Genomic DNA, 17,907 nt, shown 5'->3' with positions numbered 1-17,907 from the left:
GTGCAGAGAGAGGGGCTTTGGGCCTTTACCTCTGTAGTGGCCTGCCCCTGCCCTGCCCCTTGCTTCAGTCACTTAGGCCCCTTCACCTCTGTGCCTCATGTTTTGGACATGAGGAGAAAGAAAGTCAGGAAGGGGCATACCTACAGTACACTTCCTGGACAGCAGGGGCAGCAAGAATTAGTGTCTACATTGTGTTCATCCAGCACAGCAGCTGTCCAGGCCTCAGTTTCCCTATCTGTGGTCTGTGGTTTCTAAGACCACCGGGAAGATGAATAAGAAAACCAGGGGAGTACTCAACCACCTGCAGGGGAGGCTTCACGGGTGGTGAAGCAAGGGCTACAGGTGCTTTTTTTTTTTTTTTCTTGTTTTGTTTTTTAATCAGAACACTGCTTAATTCTGGTATGTGGTGGTGCAGGGGATTTAACCTGGGACTTTGGAGCTTCAGGCCTGAGTCTCTTTGCATACCATTATTCTATTTACCGCTGCCCTGCAGGTATCTCTCTGTCTCTCTCCCTCTGTTTTCTCCCTTCTCAATTTCTCTCTGACCTATCAAATAAAGAAGAAAAACAAGGTTGTGTACCAAAAAATATCTATCTAATGTGAGAAAAGTTGTGTCTATGGCCATTCACACACTTTTGTTATGCTTCATATTTAACAATAAAAACCAACATTAAAAAAAAGTACCTCGTAAATGTGAAGGGTTTGGGAGTGGGAAGCTGAGGAGATGCTTGGGAGGAAAGCTCTTTAAGTCTCCTCCTGGGCAACCCAGTCATGTGCACATAGAGTCTTTCTTTCCCTAATTTAGTCCCATGTCTAATCCCACACCAGCAAACTCTCACAGCATTCTGCTCCTCCTCCTGGAGCAGAGTCTGTTTTGCTCCTGTCAGAGTTCCTCTGTCTTCATTGTTCTGTCAGAGGCTGGAACTGTGATGGGCAGGTTGGGGGTGGGGGCAGGAAGTTGACCCAGCACCGTTTAGGTCTTGGAATCTGGTCTAGTTGGTCACAGGCTCACTGTTCTCTCCCTTTGGTAAGGCCCAGTTTCTCCCCTGTACAAGGAGGGCTGACCTGAAGGCACATCCAACACGCAGTACAGGCCTCTCAAAGGCAGGACATGGCAGCAACTGAATTTACACCACTGATCGAGATGGAGAGTCTGAGTCCTTGCCCTACCTCGGTGACCTCTTAGCTCCTTCCTCTCCCTGGTCCTTGTCTGTAAACATCCTCCCAACAACACCATGCTCAGCTTATAAAGATCAAGGGAGTGGACATGAACAGTGAGTCTGTTAGTGTGACTGAAACTGATCTGAGTCCTTCTCAGGAGCTTGACCAGTGCACAGTGAGTACCACAAGGCAGAATTGTTCTACTGCCATCATGCATGCTACCCTAGAGGTGGGCAGGTAAGAAGGACCCCCAAACCCCAGAGGAGAAAGGGAGAGGCCATACAGAGGCCTCTGCTCCCCAGTCCTTTCTGCCCAGTTTCCCTGCCTGAGGATTTGGCAGGTGATGTGGAGGCAGAGCAGGTAGGGGTGGAGGAGTCTTGTGTGGAGGGGCTTAGAAGGCTGTCAGGAGTGGAGGTGAGTGACTGTGGGGCTCGGAGTGACTGGCAGGAGAGAGCAGCAGGGAGGGCCATGTTGGCAGTCTTCCATCTCTTGGCAGTACCTGCTCAAAGCAGGGGCCAGAAGAGGACACTTCCCCCTCTGGCCAGAAGCCGGGGCCTTGGCAATGGAAGAGCCACAGTGGGGTGAGATTAATTCTCCTGACCCTACTGGGCGCTGTCTTTGCTAGAGAGAGCGACTTTAGGTAAGTGGCATGTTCCTGCCCCCAACTGCTGGCAGGCAGACAAGTTGTGTGTGGTCAGTAAGCACTAGGGCTGAGCAGGGAGGGCAGAGAGTAGGGGCCCTTGACTGGGGGAGAAGAGGTTGGCTTGAAGGATCAGGAGGAGTAGGGGACACCTTCTGTCTGATTTAAATGCACAGGGTTAAGACAGGAACTGGTGAAAGATGAGGCCAGAAGGGAACCTTCTGAAGCACACTTATAAGGCTGCACTAAACTCCATAGACTTTTGCAGACAGTGAAAGGAGATGGGTAGGAGAGAGTGTGGAAGTCAGAAGGACCTGTTAGGAGATGACTACAGGGACTCAAATAAGAAGTGTGGGTGTTGGAAGAAGACCCTGCCAGGTACAGCCCTAGGGGTGATATATCTGTTTGGCCTTTGGAAGGGGTGGCCCTTGGAATCAGAAAATACAGAAGATCTCCACCACCCAAAAGTCTGTTGGCAGAGAGAGGAGGGGAGCAGTTCACTCGTCGTGTAGGTGCAGGGCCTCTTTACGTGCCTGGGACACACGGCTGGAATGGACAGAAATGCTCCCCTGAACCTTGGCCGTACGTGGGCCCACCAGTCAGTCTGGACTGAAACTGTCCACTCATCTACCTTGCCCACCAAACTATGAACCTGTAGGTAGAGCTTAGGTCTCATTTGTGCCTGACTCCTCAAGCTGGGTAGGGGCTCAGGAAACATGACTGGAATGAATGAGAGTCCAATATATGACATGCCCTCTGCCTGCCACGACCCAGTCACCCACAGCACCAGTTCAATTTCTCTGGGTGCTGTGTAGGTTCTCTGGTGGGTTCAGGGAAGGAGGTTGGTGCCTCAGGGCATGGCTAGAGGTGGCTAAGGGCCTCTTAGCCATCTCGAACAGACCAGGTGGCCTGTTCCTGGGTCCTACCCTCCCCCAGTGGCCATTTGAGTAGCAAGTAAATTCCTACATTATGGGGTATTGGAGCGTCCTCCCTCCAGGTGGGGCTGAGTGGGTGGGGGTGGGGGGGGCAAGATGAGGGACGAGGTGCGCAGCCCTGAATAATTCATCTTGTCCTTAAATGGAGCTTTGTTTCACCGGAACTACCTAGAGACGGTGTAACTATAGCAACCACAAGTCGATATTTTAAAAGTTAAAAATAAGTCATGACATCTTAGATGTTGTTGGAGATGGTGATGGCAAAACTGCTTTTTTAAAAGACTTGCTACTCCTTAAACTGAACAAAGTAGCTTTGTGGGGATTCAGTTTCAAGGAACTCCTCACCCAAGTTAGCCCTGGGACCTGGGGCCTGGGGGCCAGAACTTGATAGGGGTGACAACAGAAAGGGGGCTGATGACAGTGATCTGACAATGACACCCTAGGGCTGAAAGCCAAAGATTAGGTCATCTTATCCAAATGCCCTTGAAGGGGGAAAATCCCTATCAGGCCTTCCAGGGGAGAGCTCACAACACCTCACTTGATTACTCCAAATAGCAGGAAGCTCACCGCCCAAAACACATGGAGCAACTCCTTGTCTCTTGGGATGACTGTTAGGAGACTCATCATCTGACTAAACTGAATTCAAAACAGACAAAAACATCCCGGTTCTGGGGTCACTGAGGTCCTGGTTTGAAATGTGATTCCACACTTTTCTGCTGTGTGAATGAGAATGAGCCAAACACCCTCTCGGAGCCTTAGTTTCCTCTCCTCTTAAAGCCTGTCCACTCTGAAGACATAGGGATGTGAAGATACTTGTCAGTAACCCTGCCCTTTCCTCTTGTTCTCTCTGGGGTTCCAAGTCTAGCACCCTCGGCCCGGTCCACCTCCACAGGACACACCCCAACCTTCTGTCCCTTCTTCTAGATGTCCGATTGCAGGGTTAGGGCTTTCTTTGTGTAAGGAGCACCCAAAGAAGGGCGAGCACCTCCAGTACCCTTACCCCCCCCCCCCCCCCATCAGGGGCAGTGAGTACTCACTGGGGAGAATTGTTTTGTAGCGGTTCTTCCGTACCAGCCCTGGGATGTCATATTCTTTTGGGTCCACAAAGTTCATGGGGATTTCCTGTAGGAGGAGGACAAAGGGATAAGAGCCTTGGTCATCTGGCCCTCACAGACACTCAAATCCAGGGGCTCCCTGAACCCTCAGTGTCATGTCCAGGGGCTGGCTTGAATGCATGCACGCATTCAACAAACATTTACTATCATGTGCACTCACACACATAGGAAGCATGTGGGACCTTGGCACGCCGAGTACATAACAAAAGATGCTACTGCTCCTGCTTAAGCCTGGCACACAGCAGACACTCAAAAATGGTTGATGAACAAGGAAGAAAAGCGTGAGCTGGCCAAATGCTATTGTCTTCACACCCTCTGTGCTACAGGACACCCAGTTGAGGTGGCTTGGCCAATGCATGTGCCTACCCTGGGCATCTCCACCCCAGGACTTTGGATTATGGTGTTGGCCCTGATAGCATCCACCCACCCCAGGTGTCCATCCACCTTAGATGTCACTTTCTCCAAGAAACTTTCCCTGATTTTCCAGCAAGGAGCCTCTTTCTTAGTTCCCAGGGTTGTATTTACACTTTTACACTTTCCCATCAATCTGTGTCAAGACCCTCATAGTTGAGCTTCTTTTTTGCCTCCAGGGGCTCAGTACCTGCACTATGAATCCACTGCTCCTGGAGACCATTTTTTTTCTCCATTTCTCTTGCCTTTGTTGTTGTTATTATTACTGTTGTTGTTGCTGTCATTGTTGTTGTATAAGACAGAGAGAGGAGGGAAAGACAGAGAGGGGGAGAGAAAGATAGACACCTGCAGACCTGCTTCATTGCCTGTGAGGCAACCCCCCTGCAGGTGGGGAGTTGGGGGCTCGAACTGGGATCCTTATGGTGGTCCATGCACTTTATGCCATATGCACTTAACCAGCTGCACTACTGCCCAGACCCTGAACTTCTCTTTTAATTTTTTTTCACTATCTTTATATATTTATTGGATAGAGATATCCAGAAATTGAGAAGAAAGGGGACATAGAGACAGAGAATGACAGAGACACATCTACAGCCCTGCTTCACCATTTGTGAAGCTTTTCCCCTGCATGTGGGGACTGGGGGCTTAAACCCAGGTCCCTGAGCATTGTAACATGTGAGCTCAACCAAGTGCACCACCACCCGGCCCCACACAGTTGAACTTCTCTGCCTGGCACATAACCTTCTGTCAGATCTTAGAGCTATGCCAGTCTCTCCCCTGTTGCTAATCTGTGCTCTCAGTCCTCCAAGTACCAACTTGTGGCATTCCTCTTGCAGGGCGTGCTTGCCCAGCCCCCACCCACCAGGATCACTGCCCCATGCCACTCTTCTCTTCCTGACCCTTCCACTTGCCCACACATCCGGGCACCTGACTACACACAGCTTTAGAGGGCTTTCCATGTTCAGACATGGAAGTGCAGGTTTTATAAATTGCTAATCACCATGCTCACCTTCTAGGGCTGTTATAAGAGTAACAGAAGAATGAAAAAATGTGCAAAAGTGGCCTTGGAATGGGGTGAAGGTAATGTCCCTTTCTCTATGACTGAGTGAAGTCAACAGTCTTTCCCTGAATGGGAAGCAGCTGAAAGAATACACATCCTTCCCTCAAGGGTAGGTGCTAAGGGAGTGGTTGGACACAGGGTGGGAGCTGAGGCTGGTCTGGGCGTCCTGGGAGGGTTTCCTGGAGGTATCCAGCAGGAGAGGATGCTGTGACAGAAACGTGGGAAGGAAAAGGCACACAGTGGCTGGTCCAACTCATAGGGGAGTGCACAGTCTCTGTAGGGGTGTGGTGGTGGGGGCAACAAAGGAGGAACTGACTTCTGCAGGCCAGGCCAAGTTTTGGAGAATGTGGAGCCACAGGCCAGAAAGAGTTGGAGGTCTCCTGGAGAAAGTGCCATCTGGTTTAGGCAAGGGCAGGTGGCTTGAGGCCGGGGGGAACTGTGAGGGAGGGAGGTGCACCCTCCCTCTCCACCAACTTCCTGAGCCCTCGTGGATTCTAATCTACTCCTGCCCACAGAGGTGGGTGGGTCACCAGGTGAATGAGACCCAGGAATTGGGAAGGAGGTGAGTCCCTTTTTTCCTCTTCTTGGTGGTGGGGACTTCCTGACTTCATAGGGTACCCCATCTGGGGCTCAGCCTATGATATGCCAGCACAGTTCAAAGTTTGGGTGCAAAGTCTGTGAATTCTGGGGGTCAGTTGGGGGAAGTTCACCACCATTGCCACAGACCTAAGCCTCACTTTAAACTTGATCTTGAGGGCTGGACCGTGGTGTACTTTTTTAAGTGTACATATCATCAACTGGAAGGACCCGGGTTTGAGCCCCTGCTCCCTACCTGCAGAGGGTCCACTTCATGAGTGGTGAAGCAGGTCTGCAGGTGTCTTTTTCTATCTCCCCTCTCAATTTCCCTCTGTCTTATCTAACAAAAATTAGAAACAGAAAAAAAAAAAGGAAAAAAAAAGGCTGCTGGAAGGGTGGATTCATAGTGCTGGCACCAAGCCTCAGCAATAACCCTAGTGGCAATTAAAAAAACAAAGACAAAAAAAAAAAAAAAACACCTGATCTTTACCAGCAAAAGGCTTTCATGCTATTCTGCCTTCCTTCACTCTTAACGAAATGAGCACTTTGGCCGGGGGAACAGAGGTTACTGAGCCCCTGGAAGTCCACCAGGAAGTAGTCAGAGACACTTACTGGGGTCTGGGTGAGAAGCAGTCAGGACAAGGAGGGGGAAATGACAGGGAAGATTTCCCAGTAGGGTGAAGAATACTTGGTGATGTGGGGCAGGAAGCAGGCTGGAAAACAGGTGACCAGAAGAGAAAGATCTCACTCTTTTCTGAGTACAGATCAGACAGTAAGACCTGGGAAACCACCAGCCATGGGGGCAGTGCTCTGCCCATGCTACCCGTCTCTTCAATCCCTGCAACAGCCCTCAACTTCATCCTCATTCTTCGGATGAGGAAGCCAAGGCTTAGAGGAGCAGCAGTTTGATAATGAAGTGATGTCAGCCTATTAGTGCTGAATCCTGGCCACCCTGCTCCCCCACCTTGGCAGGTGAGTGAGTGAAGGAAGCACAGGGATAGAAAAGGTCCACCCCCCCCCCAATAGCGGGCTTGGGGACTCACAAAGAACTCTGCCTGCAGCAAGAAGGGATCCAGCGCCTTTTCGTGCAGTTCCTCGGCCTGGAGGACACGAGATGCACTGAGCAGGTACTCGCGGGCTGACTCTTCCCGTGGGGACATGAGATAGCCGAAGCCCTCCTCGTTGCAGCCAGGGGTGCACATGTCCAGGGTCAAAGAGACGTTGGAGCCTCTTCTGGAAGGGCCAAGAAATCAGGGGTGAGTTTTGGGGGCAGGGATGGGGTATCAACTGGACACTCTGGAGCAGGAAGATGAGGCAGGCAAAATCAGGGTGGGCTTCCTAGCGGTGATATAGGAATGACCCTTGGCATTAGGAGTAGGAGTCTAGCCCAGTGGAATAGCTGATGGCGGGGGGGGGGGGGGAGGTTGGGGCCTAGTTCCAGCCCATCTAAGGCAGCCTTGATTGTCATTCTCCTCTATAACTCTGGAGGTGATTCCAGGTTTGTGCCCCACCCCCCCACCCCCGCCGGAAACTCACAGTGAGAGGGCACCTGCCTGAAGTAGAGAAGCAGGACATACCCTCTAGTCCATGGTTCTGGGCTCAGTGAACTGGGACGAGACTACAGAGTCTGGTGTCAAAGATACAGAACTCAAAGGGCCTTCACTATAGAGATAGGGAAGCTAGGGGAATGAATGGTGGCTCATCCAATAGAAAGCACATGTAACCATCTACAAGGACCTGAGTTCAAGCCCCTGGTCCCCATCTGCAGGGGGAAGGAGCTTAATGAGTAGCAGAGCAGCACTGCAGATGTCTCTCCTTCTCTCAGTCTCTCTATTTCTCTTTTTTCCCCTATTTTTTTATCATCTTTATTTATTTATTGGATAGAGACACCCAGAAATTGAGAGGAAGGGGAATAGAGGGACAGATAGAGAGACACCTGCAGCCCTGCTTCACCACTCGTGAAGCTTTCCCCCTGCAGGTGGGGACCGGGGGCTTGAACCTGGGTCCCTGCACACTGTAACATGTGCGTTTAACCAGTGCACCACCTGGCCCCTCTCTAGTCCTTCTACCTATCTTAATTTCTAGCAAACAAGGAAGGAAAAAAATGAAAAAAGGCCACCGAGAACAGTAACAGCATGCAGGAATTGATAACCATGGTGGCAAAAGTAAATAAATAAATAAATAAATAGAAAAAAGAAAAAGAAACAGTCTGCATTCCAGAAAGGGATACAAACTGCCCAAGTCAAAATAGGAAGAGAATGCTTGACTGAGCTCAATTTCTGACTCCTGATCCAGTGCTCCATGCAAGACAGCATGTGAGTAACTCACATCACTAGGAGACTGTCATTCAGGGTCATGAAGACTGAAGAACACTACCCACCACATGCTCTACCACCACCACCACCCTGCTCAAATGCCACTGACGAGTCCTGCAGTGAAGACCCCATCCAAACAAGCCTGAGCACAGAGTGTGTGTGAGTGACACTCAGCTACACCTACACTGACTGTTTCCTATCATCATTTCGGGGCTTCTCATCGACACAGGGACAGACACGTCTGTCTACACCAGCTAGGCTGTGAGGCCACATCTGCCTTGGGCACTGGCTGTTAGAATCAGCTGGGAGCTGAGAGCTCAGAGGCCTGCAGAGCCCACCCAACCTCCACTGCCCCCACCTCTCCTGCAGACCCATGGCCTTGACAGTCAGTGAGGCAGGGTCAGCCTCAGGCTTGATGTCCATCATGCAGTCAAATACAGGCGTCTCAGGGACAGGGTCCAGGTCCAGGAAGTCATCCTCCACCTTCTCCTCCATCCACTCTGAGTAGGTGAAGGAGGGCTGGCGGCTCACTGACTGGCGCCTGTCCTCTGGGGGCAGTGGGGTGGGCCGCTCTGGGGAAGACCTCAGGAGATGCCAAACCTAGTTGGGAGGCAGATGGCACCATGAATCTGGGATCATGCCAGCTACCCCTGGGTGAAAGGGGTGCCCATGACATTAAGCCCCCTGCCCCAACACTGTGTCCAGAGTAGCTCTGCTCTCCTGAGTGCTATCTGCAGGGCACTACTCCTTACCCAGAGGGGAAGAGCCACCTGTCTTCCAGGGTCCCTCTCCCCTGATCCATACTTTTTTGGATTGATTGATACCTTATTGGTGGGTAATCAGGTTTTTCTTTCTGCCTCAAGCTCTTTCTGAACATACAAACACATGTGCAGAAAGAAGGCGTCTCTTGCTCCAGCTGGGCACAACAGTGGAAGAGACAGATCCCCCCACCCCCTGGCCCAGAATGTCTAGCCTATATGTCAGATGGGAACTGGTGGGGCTCAGGGTCTGAGAACAGATGAGGAGAGCATGGAGGCTAGGTCAGGAAGTGCCTTACCAGGGCAGTGACAAGGACCACAGCCAAGGAGATCAGTAGTAGCAGATGGGAGACTTCCCAGGATCCCACACCTAGCAAGGCCTGGGAACATCAGACAAAACGGGTTAGGACTGTTTCAACAGGGGCCAACTGACTCTGCAGTCGGGAGCAGGGAGAAGAACTTCAGGGTATGGCAGTCTCTTCTGAGAACAGAGCAGCCCCATCCAGGGGTTGGTGGGACTAGAAGCCCCCAACCCCACCCTCCTCCTTTGGGGTTCCCCACAGCTTACTCACCACTGGTCCCAGCTGCTTCAGGAGTGTGAACAAGGAGGAGACAAGGTCTGTGGCATTCTGTGACCAGATGGGGCCATAGCCGCTGAACCAGAGCACCCCACAGGCCAGCTGGGACAGCCAGGGAGGTAGCAGATTGAGTCCAGAGCCTAGGCTCTGTGTTCTTACATCACCCTCCCCTCTTCCATCCTCCCCCAGCTCACCTTCAGACTTGACCTGTGTCCCTACCCCCACCCCACTCCAGCCAGACTGTAGCTGAGGGAAGGGCCCAAGCACTTGGCCCCCAGAGGGTCTCAGGACTGCTCTGGAGAGAGCTGACTCAAGGGAGCCAAGAGAATGCCAGCCCACAGGGAACCCCCAGGTACATCCAGTCCAAGGCAAGCCTCCTAGAGTGGACTCTGGAGACAAGATGGGGGGGGGACAAAGAGAGAGAGTTCCCCCTACAGGGTCCAGGGGCTGAGGAGGTGGGTCCCTGTGTTTCTGCTTCTCAGGTTTGGAAAAAGGCAGAGTGTGAGAGTTTAGCCATGAAGACTCTAGCCTTCTCCTCACCAGTCCAAGAGGGTAAAGTGACTGAGGAACACCAAGCAGGGCTCTCATCTCTTGGCATCCTCAGATGTCCATCTTGGGGAGGAAGTAGAGGGCTATCCCTCAACCCACCTGCTCTCCAGGCCCTTGAGAGGCCTGTGATATCCTTACCAGGAACTGGGAGGCAGCCAACAGGCACAGGCTGCTCCTGACAGTGAGGGAGTGGCTTCTGATGCCTTGAGCTGGTTCTGAAGGATCCGAAGGAGGTGGGGGTGGTAGCATCTCTCTCTGAGCTTCTGTGGGCCCTTCAGCCTCGTCCAGTGCCTCCATCACTACCGGCTGGGGGAGCCCTGTGGAAGGCAGGTACACAGGCTGGTGACTTGGGTTCTGCAGACACACTGCGGGCCTCTCCTTTTGGGGCTTCCGTGGCTTCCTCTCAATCCGGGATCAGTCAGCGTGGCTCCACTTCTAGCAGTCACCCTCGATTAGCAAAGCAATATTCACCTACCTTCGTCAGAAAGAGCTAAGTGTGGGTGGACAAATTATTCCTCTTTTATTTCTCCAGTAATAGAGTTAAAATGGCAGGAGGTTTTTCAGGGAGTTAACATCGTTGTGTTTACGCAGCTTCATTCTTTCCTATTTCTTAAGGAAACAAAAAATAACCCCCTCAAATTCAATTGAGAGAGAGAAGTGGGGGGGGAAGAAGGAGGAGAAAGAGAAGGAGGAGAAGAGGGAGGAGGAGGAGGGGAAGGAAAAGGAGAAGGAGAAGAAGGAGAAGAAGGAGAAGAAGGAGAAGAAGGAGAAAGAGAAAGTGGCAGCGGCGGTGGCGACAACATGGTATAACCAGGCTGTGACCCTGAGCAGTCCGCCCACATGTACCCTCAGTATTCTGTCTTTTGTGCTCTGTGCCCTGATAAGGGCTGGAGACTGGACAAGATCACAGTCACCTGTCCCTCCCTCCCCTTGTGAGGGCCCCCCCACCCTGCCCCACCCTGCCCCACCACACACACACTGAGACAGGGTGGGAGCCATGGGGTGGTGTGGAGGAAAATCCTGGTGAGGAGAACTGATACTAAATTTACTTTTAGGTTTCTAGTTGTATGACCTTTGGAGACTCCCTCTCTAAGCCTCAGTTTCCACACCTGGAAAATGGAGGTTGGGGACTATTTCATGTTATTTATTTGTTTATTTTACCAGAGCACTGATGAGTTCTGGCTTGTGGTGGTGCTGGGGTCTGAATCAACTCTCAAAGCTTTCCTGCTGCAGGTGGGGATCAGGGGCTTAAACCCAGGTCCTTGCACACTGTAACATGTGTGCTCAACCAGGTCTGCTACCACCTGGCTCCCTCCCCAGCCTTCTACTTTGGGTTTCTAATTGTGCTCTGTAGATATGCCAGGTATTACCAAGTGCTCTCCACTTTGTCTTCTGTATACTGGGTTCCTCTCTCAGATTATTTCAGCAAGGAATTCTTCTATTATGAAAGTCTGAACAACAATGACCAAGATCTGAGACCCTGGCTGTACTGTCAGGGGTCTCAATATAAGTCACTGGTGCTGGGGCTTCTCATCCAAATTTGCACTCGTACTATTGTCAAGATAAAAGGGGCCAGCAATATGAATGTGTACAGTGCTGTGAGGGTCTGTCCATATGTCACTCAGTATATGGGACAAAAGGCTCCTTTTTGTGTGGGTGAGCACAGAACATGCACAGTCAACACCACGTGAGGCCAGCAGTGTTTGCCTCCTCACTTTACAAACACTAACTGAGCGTCACCTAGAGCCTGCACCCACAGCACAGAGAGTCCAGGTCCTAGAGACATGTGTTTCTACCATAGCTTCTCCTTCACAAATGTTGACTCCCTCAGGCTCCCCACCTGCCGTGTTCTAGCTACACGCCTTGCAGTTCCTCAAAGGGGCCTTTGTGCCCCTGTACTTTGTGCATGCTATTTCGTCCCACACTCTGCACCCCACTGCCTTTGCTAAGCTACTCGTATGCATCTCACAGAACTCTATCGGCTGCACATTGAGTACAACTAGCCCCAAACCTCTCATTCCAGCTGCAACAATTCACCTGGAAAGTGCAAGGCCCTGCTTCTGAGTGTTTGACTTATTTACTCCTTGCCAGACTCCTCTGAAGTAAGGACTACAGACTATCTTTATTTTACAAAAGAGGAAAGTGAGATGCAGATAGGTTAAGAAACTTGCTCAAGGGAATGTCATACATCAGAAATGAAAACAAACAACAAATGCAGAGGTTGTAGGGAGAAAGGAACCCTATGTCAGTGCTGGTGGGAATATAAACTGGTCCAACCCCTGTGGAGAGCAGTCTGGAGAACTTTCAGAAGGCAAGAAGTGGACCTACCCTATGACCCTGCAATTCCTCTCCTGGGGATATATCCTAAGGAATCAAACATAACCATCCAAAGAGATCTGTGTATACCTATGGTCATAGAAGCACAATTTGTAATAGCCAATACCTGGAAGCAATCCAGGTGTCCAACACAGATGAGTGGCTGAGTTAGTTGTGGTTATATACACAATGGAATACTATTCAGCTATTAAAAATTATGATTTCACCTTCTTCACTTCATCTTGGATGGAGCTTGAAGGAATTATGCTAAGTGAGATAGACCAGAAAGAGAAGGAAGAATATGGAATGACTGCATTCACAGAAGTTGAAAAAAAAAAGAAGCTGAAAAATTAGAACAGAAAAGAAGGTACAAAGCAGAACTTGGACTGGATTTGGTGTATTGCACCAAAGTAAAAGACTCTAGGGTGGTGGAGAGGAATGCTCAGGTCCTGGAACATGATGGAGGAGGAGGACCTAGATGGGGAGTTATATTGTTATGTGGAAAACTGAGAAATGTTACACATGTATCAACTACTATATTTTACCATCAACTGTAAACCATTAATCCTTCAAATAAAGAAAAAGTATATTAACAAAAAGAAATTGTACGCATGTGTCAATGAATGCACTGTCAAGCATTAATCACCTCATTAAAAAGAAAAAAAAAAGAGGGGTCAAGTGATAGCGCAGGGGTTAAGCGCACATGGCACCAAGCTCAAGGACCGGCGTAAGGATCCCGGTTCAAGCCCCTAGGTCCCCCACCTGCAGGGGGGTCGCTTCACAGGCAGTGAAGCAAGTCTTCAGGTGTCTGTCTTTCTGTCCCCCTCTCTTTCCCTCCTCTCTCCATTTCTCTCTGTCCTACCCAACAACAACATCAATAACAACAATAATAACCAGGACAAGGATTAAAAAAAAAAAGGGCAACAAAAGGGAAAAATAGCCTCCAGGAGCAGTGGATTAGTGGTGCAGGTGCCAAGCCCCAGCAATAACCCTGGAGGCAAAAAAGAAAAAAAAAAAAAGAAAAAAAGAAAAAGAAACTTGCTCAAGGGTCAATACAATAAGCACCAGACGGTGTGTGCTGCTTCACCATGTGTGCGACCCAGGTTTGAGCCCAGCCCCCACTGTATTAAAGGAAGCTCCAATGTTGTGGTCTCTTTCACCCTCTTTCTCTGCCTACATCTAAAATATAAATAATACAAAAAGTTATTTAAAAAGGAGACTTGAACATGTTAATTAAGTTCAAATGTGATTGAAGTTGATTCAAATCCCATCTCAAAACAGCTTAACGAACTCTGGGCTGTAACACTCAGCAAACTTGGCAAAAATTATTTAATACCCTCTCTCCCAATTGTCTGTCATTCGGCAAGGGTAAGGACATAATTTTTGTTGATGAAGTCTGTCCACGGCATCTGGGTCAAGTTCTGACATTAAAGCCTGCAATAACTATTTATGGAACCAGCGGATGACGATGGGAAAGTATCTTTTATTCTGTGTGTGTTTTTTTAATATTTATTTTCCCTTTTGTTGTCCTTGTTGTTTAACATTGTTGTGGTTATTGTTGTTGTTATTGATGTTGTTGTTGGATAGGACAGAGAGAAATGGAGAGAGGAGGGGAAGACAGAGAGGGGGAGAAAGACAGACACCTGCAGACCTGCTTCACCCCTTGGGAAGCGACTCCCCTGTAGGTGGGGAGCCAGGGGGCTCGAACTGGGATCCTTAAGCCGGTCCTTGTGCTTTGCTCCATGTGCTCTTAACCTGCTGCTCCACCGCCCGGCTCCCTATTCTGTTTTCTTATTCTGGCAAATGAAGATGGTCAGATTTTGAAACACTAGTTTTCAAACAAACTAGTGGCACATGCACTTGGAAAACACAGTCCATGGATGAAGCTGAGTCTGGAGGTGGAGAGGGTACAGGACATAGGCCTGGGGCCACCTGGCTTGGCTCTGCAGTGTGCAGGCTGTGTGAGCCTGGCTAATCCCTTCTCCTCCCTGAGGCTCAGGCTCATTTTCTATAAAAAGAGCGGCTCTGGGGGTCGGGCGGTAGTGGGTTAAGCGCACATGGCGTGAAGTACAAGGACCAGTGTAAGGATCCCGGTTCGAGCCCCGGGCTCCCCACTTGCAGGGCAGTCGCAGGCAGTGAAGCAGGTCTGCAGGTGTCTGTCTTTCTCTCCCCCACTCCCCGCCTTCCCCTCCTCTCTCCATTTCTCTCTGTCCTGTGCAACAATGATGACATCAACAACAATAATAATAACTACTACAACAACAAAACAAGGGCAACAAAAGGGAAAATAAATAATTAAAAAATAATAATAATAAAAAAGAGCGCTTTAACTGGTACTTTGTGCTTCTCCAATGTTTCTGCCATCCTCAGCAGTGAGTGGATGTGGGTCTCTGGAGAGAAACTCCACACAGCTTGGACTTTGTTGCTTCCTTTACATGTTCTTAGGTGCCCTGTCTGATGATTTGTTGTGATATTAAAACACTGGTTTGCCCCTCCCAAAGCTTCGAATCAAATGTATGCTTCAGGGAAACGTGTTCCATTTATCCTTTGGCTTTGCCCTCAGGGGTACATGTACCCCAGTCTGAGAAGTGTGGAGCTCGCTTGCCATAACACATCAGGCTGCTGTTATAAATGACTCTGTAGATGAATATTTAATGCTATGGAAAACTGATTCCAGTGGTATGGAGTCAGAAAGGCAAGGTTACAAAACAGTATGATCTTCTGGGCCTTAAGCATTAGGAAAATATACATGTGCCTATCAAAAGGTAGGGAAATCAGATATAAGACAAGAGGTTAACAGGAGAGAGGGCTTGTAGAACATGCAGCCTGGTGAGCGCCTGACACATAGTAAGTGCTCAGTAAATGGCATACCAATAGAAGGACAGAAGCCAGGTGCTAACAACAGTTTTTTGGAAATGGGTGAAATTAGAGGGTTTTTTTTTAATTGTCTATATATTCTAAGTTTCCCTTAATAGATGATTTATCCATACACATATTTATTTCAACAGTAAAAAAACATTATTAAAAAAATCACTCTTTTGTATTGAGACACCATGGATCCTAGGTAGTATTCCTGGGTTGCAAGTCTGACTCCCACCTGTCACATCTAAATATACATGGTGGGGAACTGAGATTAAGACCCAGGGGCCAGGCAATGGCACACCTCACTAAGCACACACATTATCATGTGACGACCTAGGCTGGAGCCCCCACTCCACGTCTGTAAGGGGAAGCTTCACAAGCAGTGAAGCAGGTCTGTGGGTCTTCCCAACCCCATTCTCCTCTCAATTTCTGTCTTATCAAAAGAAAAAAAAAAGGTCACCAGGAGCGGTGAATTCGTTGTGCAGGCACTGAGCCCCAACAATAATTCTGGTGGCAAAAACAAACTAACAAGAACAAACACTCCCAGAACCAAACCCACCCAGCAGTAGGACAGCCACTCAGAAGACAGGCCCCAGTGAGGTATGCTCATAAAAGACTAGGTGAACCACGGTGTACTTTGTGGTGTGGAAGAAAGGTGGAAGGCTGTGGGGAGGCCCTAAACACACTCAGAGACTAAGCAGGTGGGTTTTTATTTATTTATTTTTTTAAACCTACAAGGTACCTGGTCCACCTGGGGCCACAGGAATCCAACTGACAGGTATTCACAGAGTATTAATAGTAGTTGACTTTCAGAATAGGGCAATTTGAAAGCTGTTTTTTGGGGGCAGAAATGTATCAATCTTTATATAGGAAGGCACATTTTCAAACACACACTACAGGGCTGGCGAAACAGCTCACTTGGACAACATGCTTCTTCACTATGCTCACAACTGAGGATTGAACTTAGCCCCCACCATGTTGAAGGAAACTTTGGTGCTCTTTCTCTCTGACTCATTCTCTGTCTCCATCTTAAAAAACAAACAAGCAATAATAGAAAAGTTAAACACACACACACGTTGAACTCTGCTTATAATTTTGGACAGGATTTACAGTTTTCAGGTTAAAAATCCTTTCTCTTTTTTAAAAAAACATTTATTTTATTTTATTTTATTTTATTTACTATTGGTCAGAAACAGAAATCAAGAGGGGAGTGGGGAGAGGAAGAGAGACAGAGAAGAAGAGAGGAAGAGAGACAGAGAGACACCTGCAGCCCTGCATTACCACTTGTGAAGCTTTCCTCCTGCAGGTGGGGACCAGGGACTAGAACCCGGGTCCCTGTACATTGTGGCATGTGCTCTCAACCAGGTGAGTGACCACCTGGTCCCAAGAACCCTTAATCTCCAGGCTGGGGAGAAGAACTCTAGGATGGAAGGCATGGCAGTGGGTGAGGGAGATGACTTTGTTGGGCGTTGCCTCTGCTCATTCCTGTGTGAGTCTACATATTTATCAAGCACTAGTAACACCTTTGGCTCTGGGGACACAGCTGCACAGATAGCCCTGTCCCGGCTCCATTTATCCTTCTGGTCCTGCTTTTAGAGACTGATGCCAGCTCTTCTCTTTGTCCTGCCCACCCTCCTGCTCACTGGAACATCCTGGGAGTGAGGATGCCACCTCACAGGGCAGGCACACGCACCAGAAACTCCAGGAAGCCTTGTGAGGGAGACAGCGGCGGCAGCAGTAGCCTGCAGCTTCGTCAGTGAGAGATGGAGACTCATGTCAAGGGCTGACTGCAGCAGTTCACACTGTGTATGTGCAGCTCCATGCACAAAGCCTTGACTCAGAGAAAGCCTGCTCACAGTCGTTTCACACCCCCCCACCCCTCACCCCCGTTAGCCTCTTGTGCAGGGTGAAGGGGATTTTCCAGGTGAGGAGATGGAGGCTTGTCCATGTGAAGTGTAGACCTGAGATTCAAACCAAGGGCTTCTAGACCTGAAACCATCTTTCTACTTGGCCTTGGTTCTGAGGAAATGGCCACTGCAGTAAAGGCAGGGAGATGGTGAGAGCTTGGGAGGGTGAGAAAGGTGGTCTCTGCGCTGAGGGGAACCTTAAGCCCTAGCTGCCTCCCCAGGAGTAGGGTGCAGCTTTTGTGCCTGATGGTTCATCAAAGGTTGTTGGGTATGAAGAAAAGGAAAACAAGTGTACAGGCCAAAGTTCTGGGGCCCCTGGGTAAGGACTGTTGGTAAATGGCCTTCAGACTTTACCTGGAAACACTATGATCCCTCCCGTTACTAGCTCCCAGATCCCCCATTAAACTCTGTAGCGGCTGTGTGCCCTGGGGCTGATGCCGCCTGAGCTCCAGAGCCCTTGGATGCTCCTGTCAGTGACTCATCCTCAGTGCTCCCAGGCTGCCAGTCCACCGGAACTGGAGTGCAAGGCTGGCGCAGCCTGTTCCTGTTTATGAAAACGGTGGCTGTGTCCCATTCAGCTTTTCTTCCCTTTGCAGACACGGCCAGAAGTGACCTCGTGACTGGGCCCACAGTCACAGGGGACCCTGACCAATGGAAAAACATGTTCAGCTCTGCCTGGACTTCCAGAACCACTGATAGAGCCTGGCAGGCCCTTGGGTGGGGT

At 49.6% G+C, this 17,907-nt stretch overlaps 1 protein-coding gene across 3 annotated transcripts in view; it reads right to left on the bottom strand.

Moving 5' to 3' along the window:
* The window catches only part of PTPN5 (protein tyrosine phosphatase non-receptor type 5), a 63,593-nt gene that overhangs the window by 5,396 nt on the left and 40,290 nt on the right, over positions 1–17,907 (bottom strand). For all 3 annotated transcript variants that reach the window (XM_060177051.1, XM_060177050.1, XM_016185078.2), the window contains 6 exons: positions 10,237–10,415; positions 9,544–9,651; positions 9,271–9,351; positions 8,572–8,813; positions 6,942–7,131; positions 3,774–3,858 (listed from right to left, as the gene is read on the bottom strand). In XM_060177051.1, coding sequence (XP_060033034.1) covers positions 3,774–3,858; positions 6,942–7,131; positions 8,572–8,813; positions 9,271–9,351; positions 9,544–9,651; positions 10,237–10,415 — 885 coding nt within the window. The remainder of the gene's footprint in view (positions 1–3,773; positions 3,859–6,941; positions 7,132–8,571; positions 8,814–9,270; positions 9,352–9,543; positions 9,652–10,236; positions 10,416–17,907) is intronic.

This window comes from Erinaceus europaeus, chromosome 17, assembly GCF_950295315.1.
Source record: "Erinaceus europaeus chromosome 17, mEriEur2.1, whole genome shotgun sequence".
In the NCBI taxonomy this organism is placed as follows: domain Eukaryota; kingdom Metazoa; phylum Chordata; class Mammalia; order Eulipotyphla; family Erinaceidae; genus Erinaceus; species Erinaceus europaeus.
This window is presented reverse-complemented; position numbering and strand designations above follow the sequence as displayed.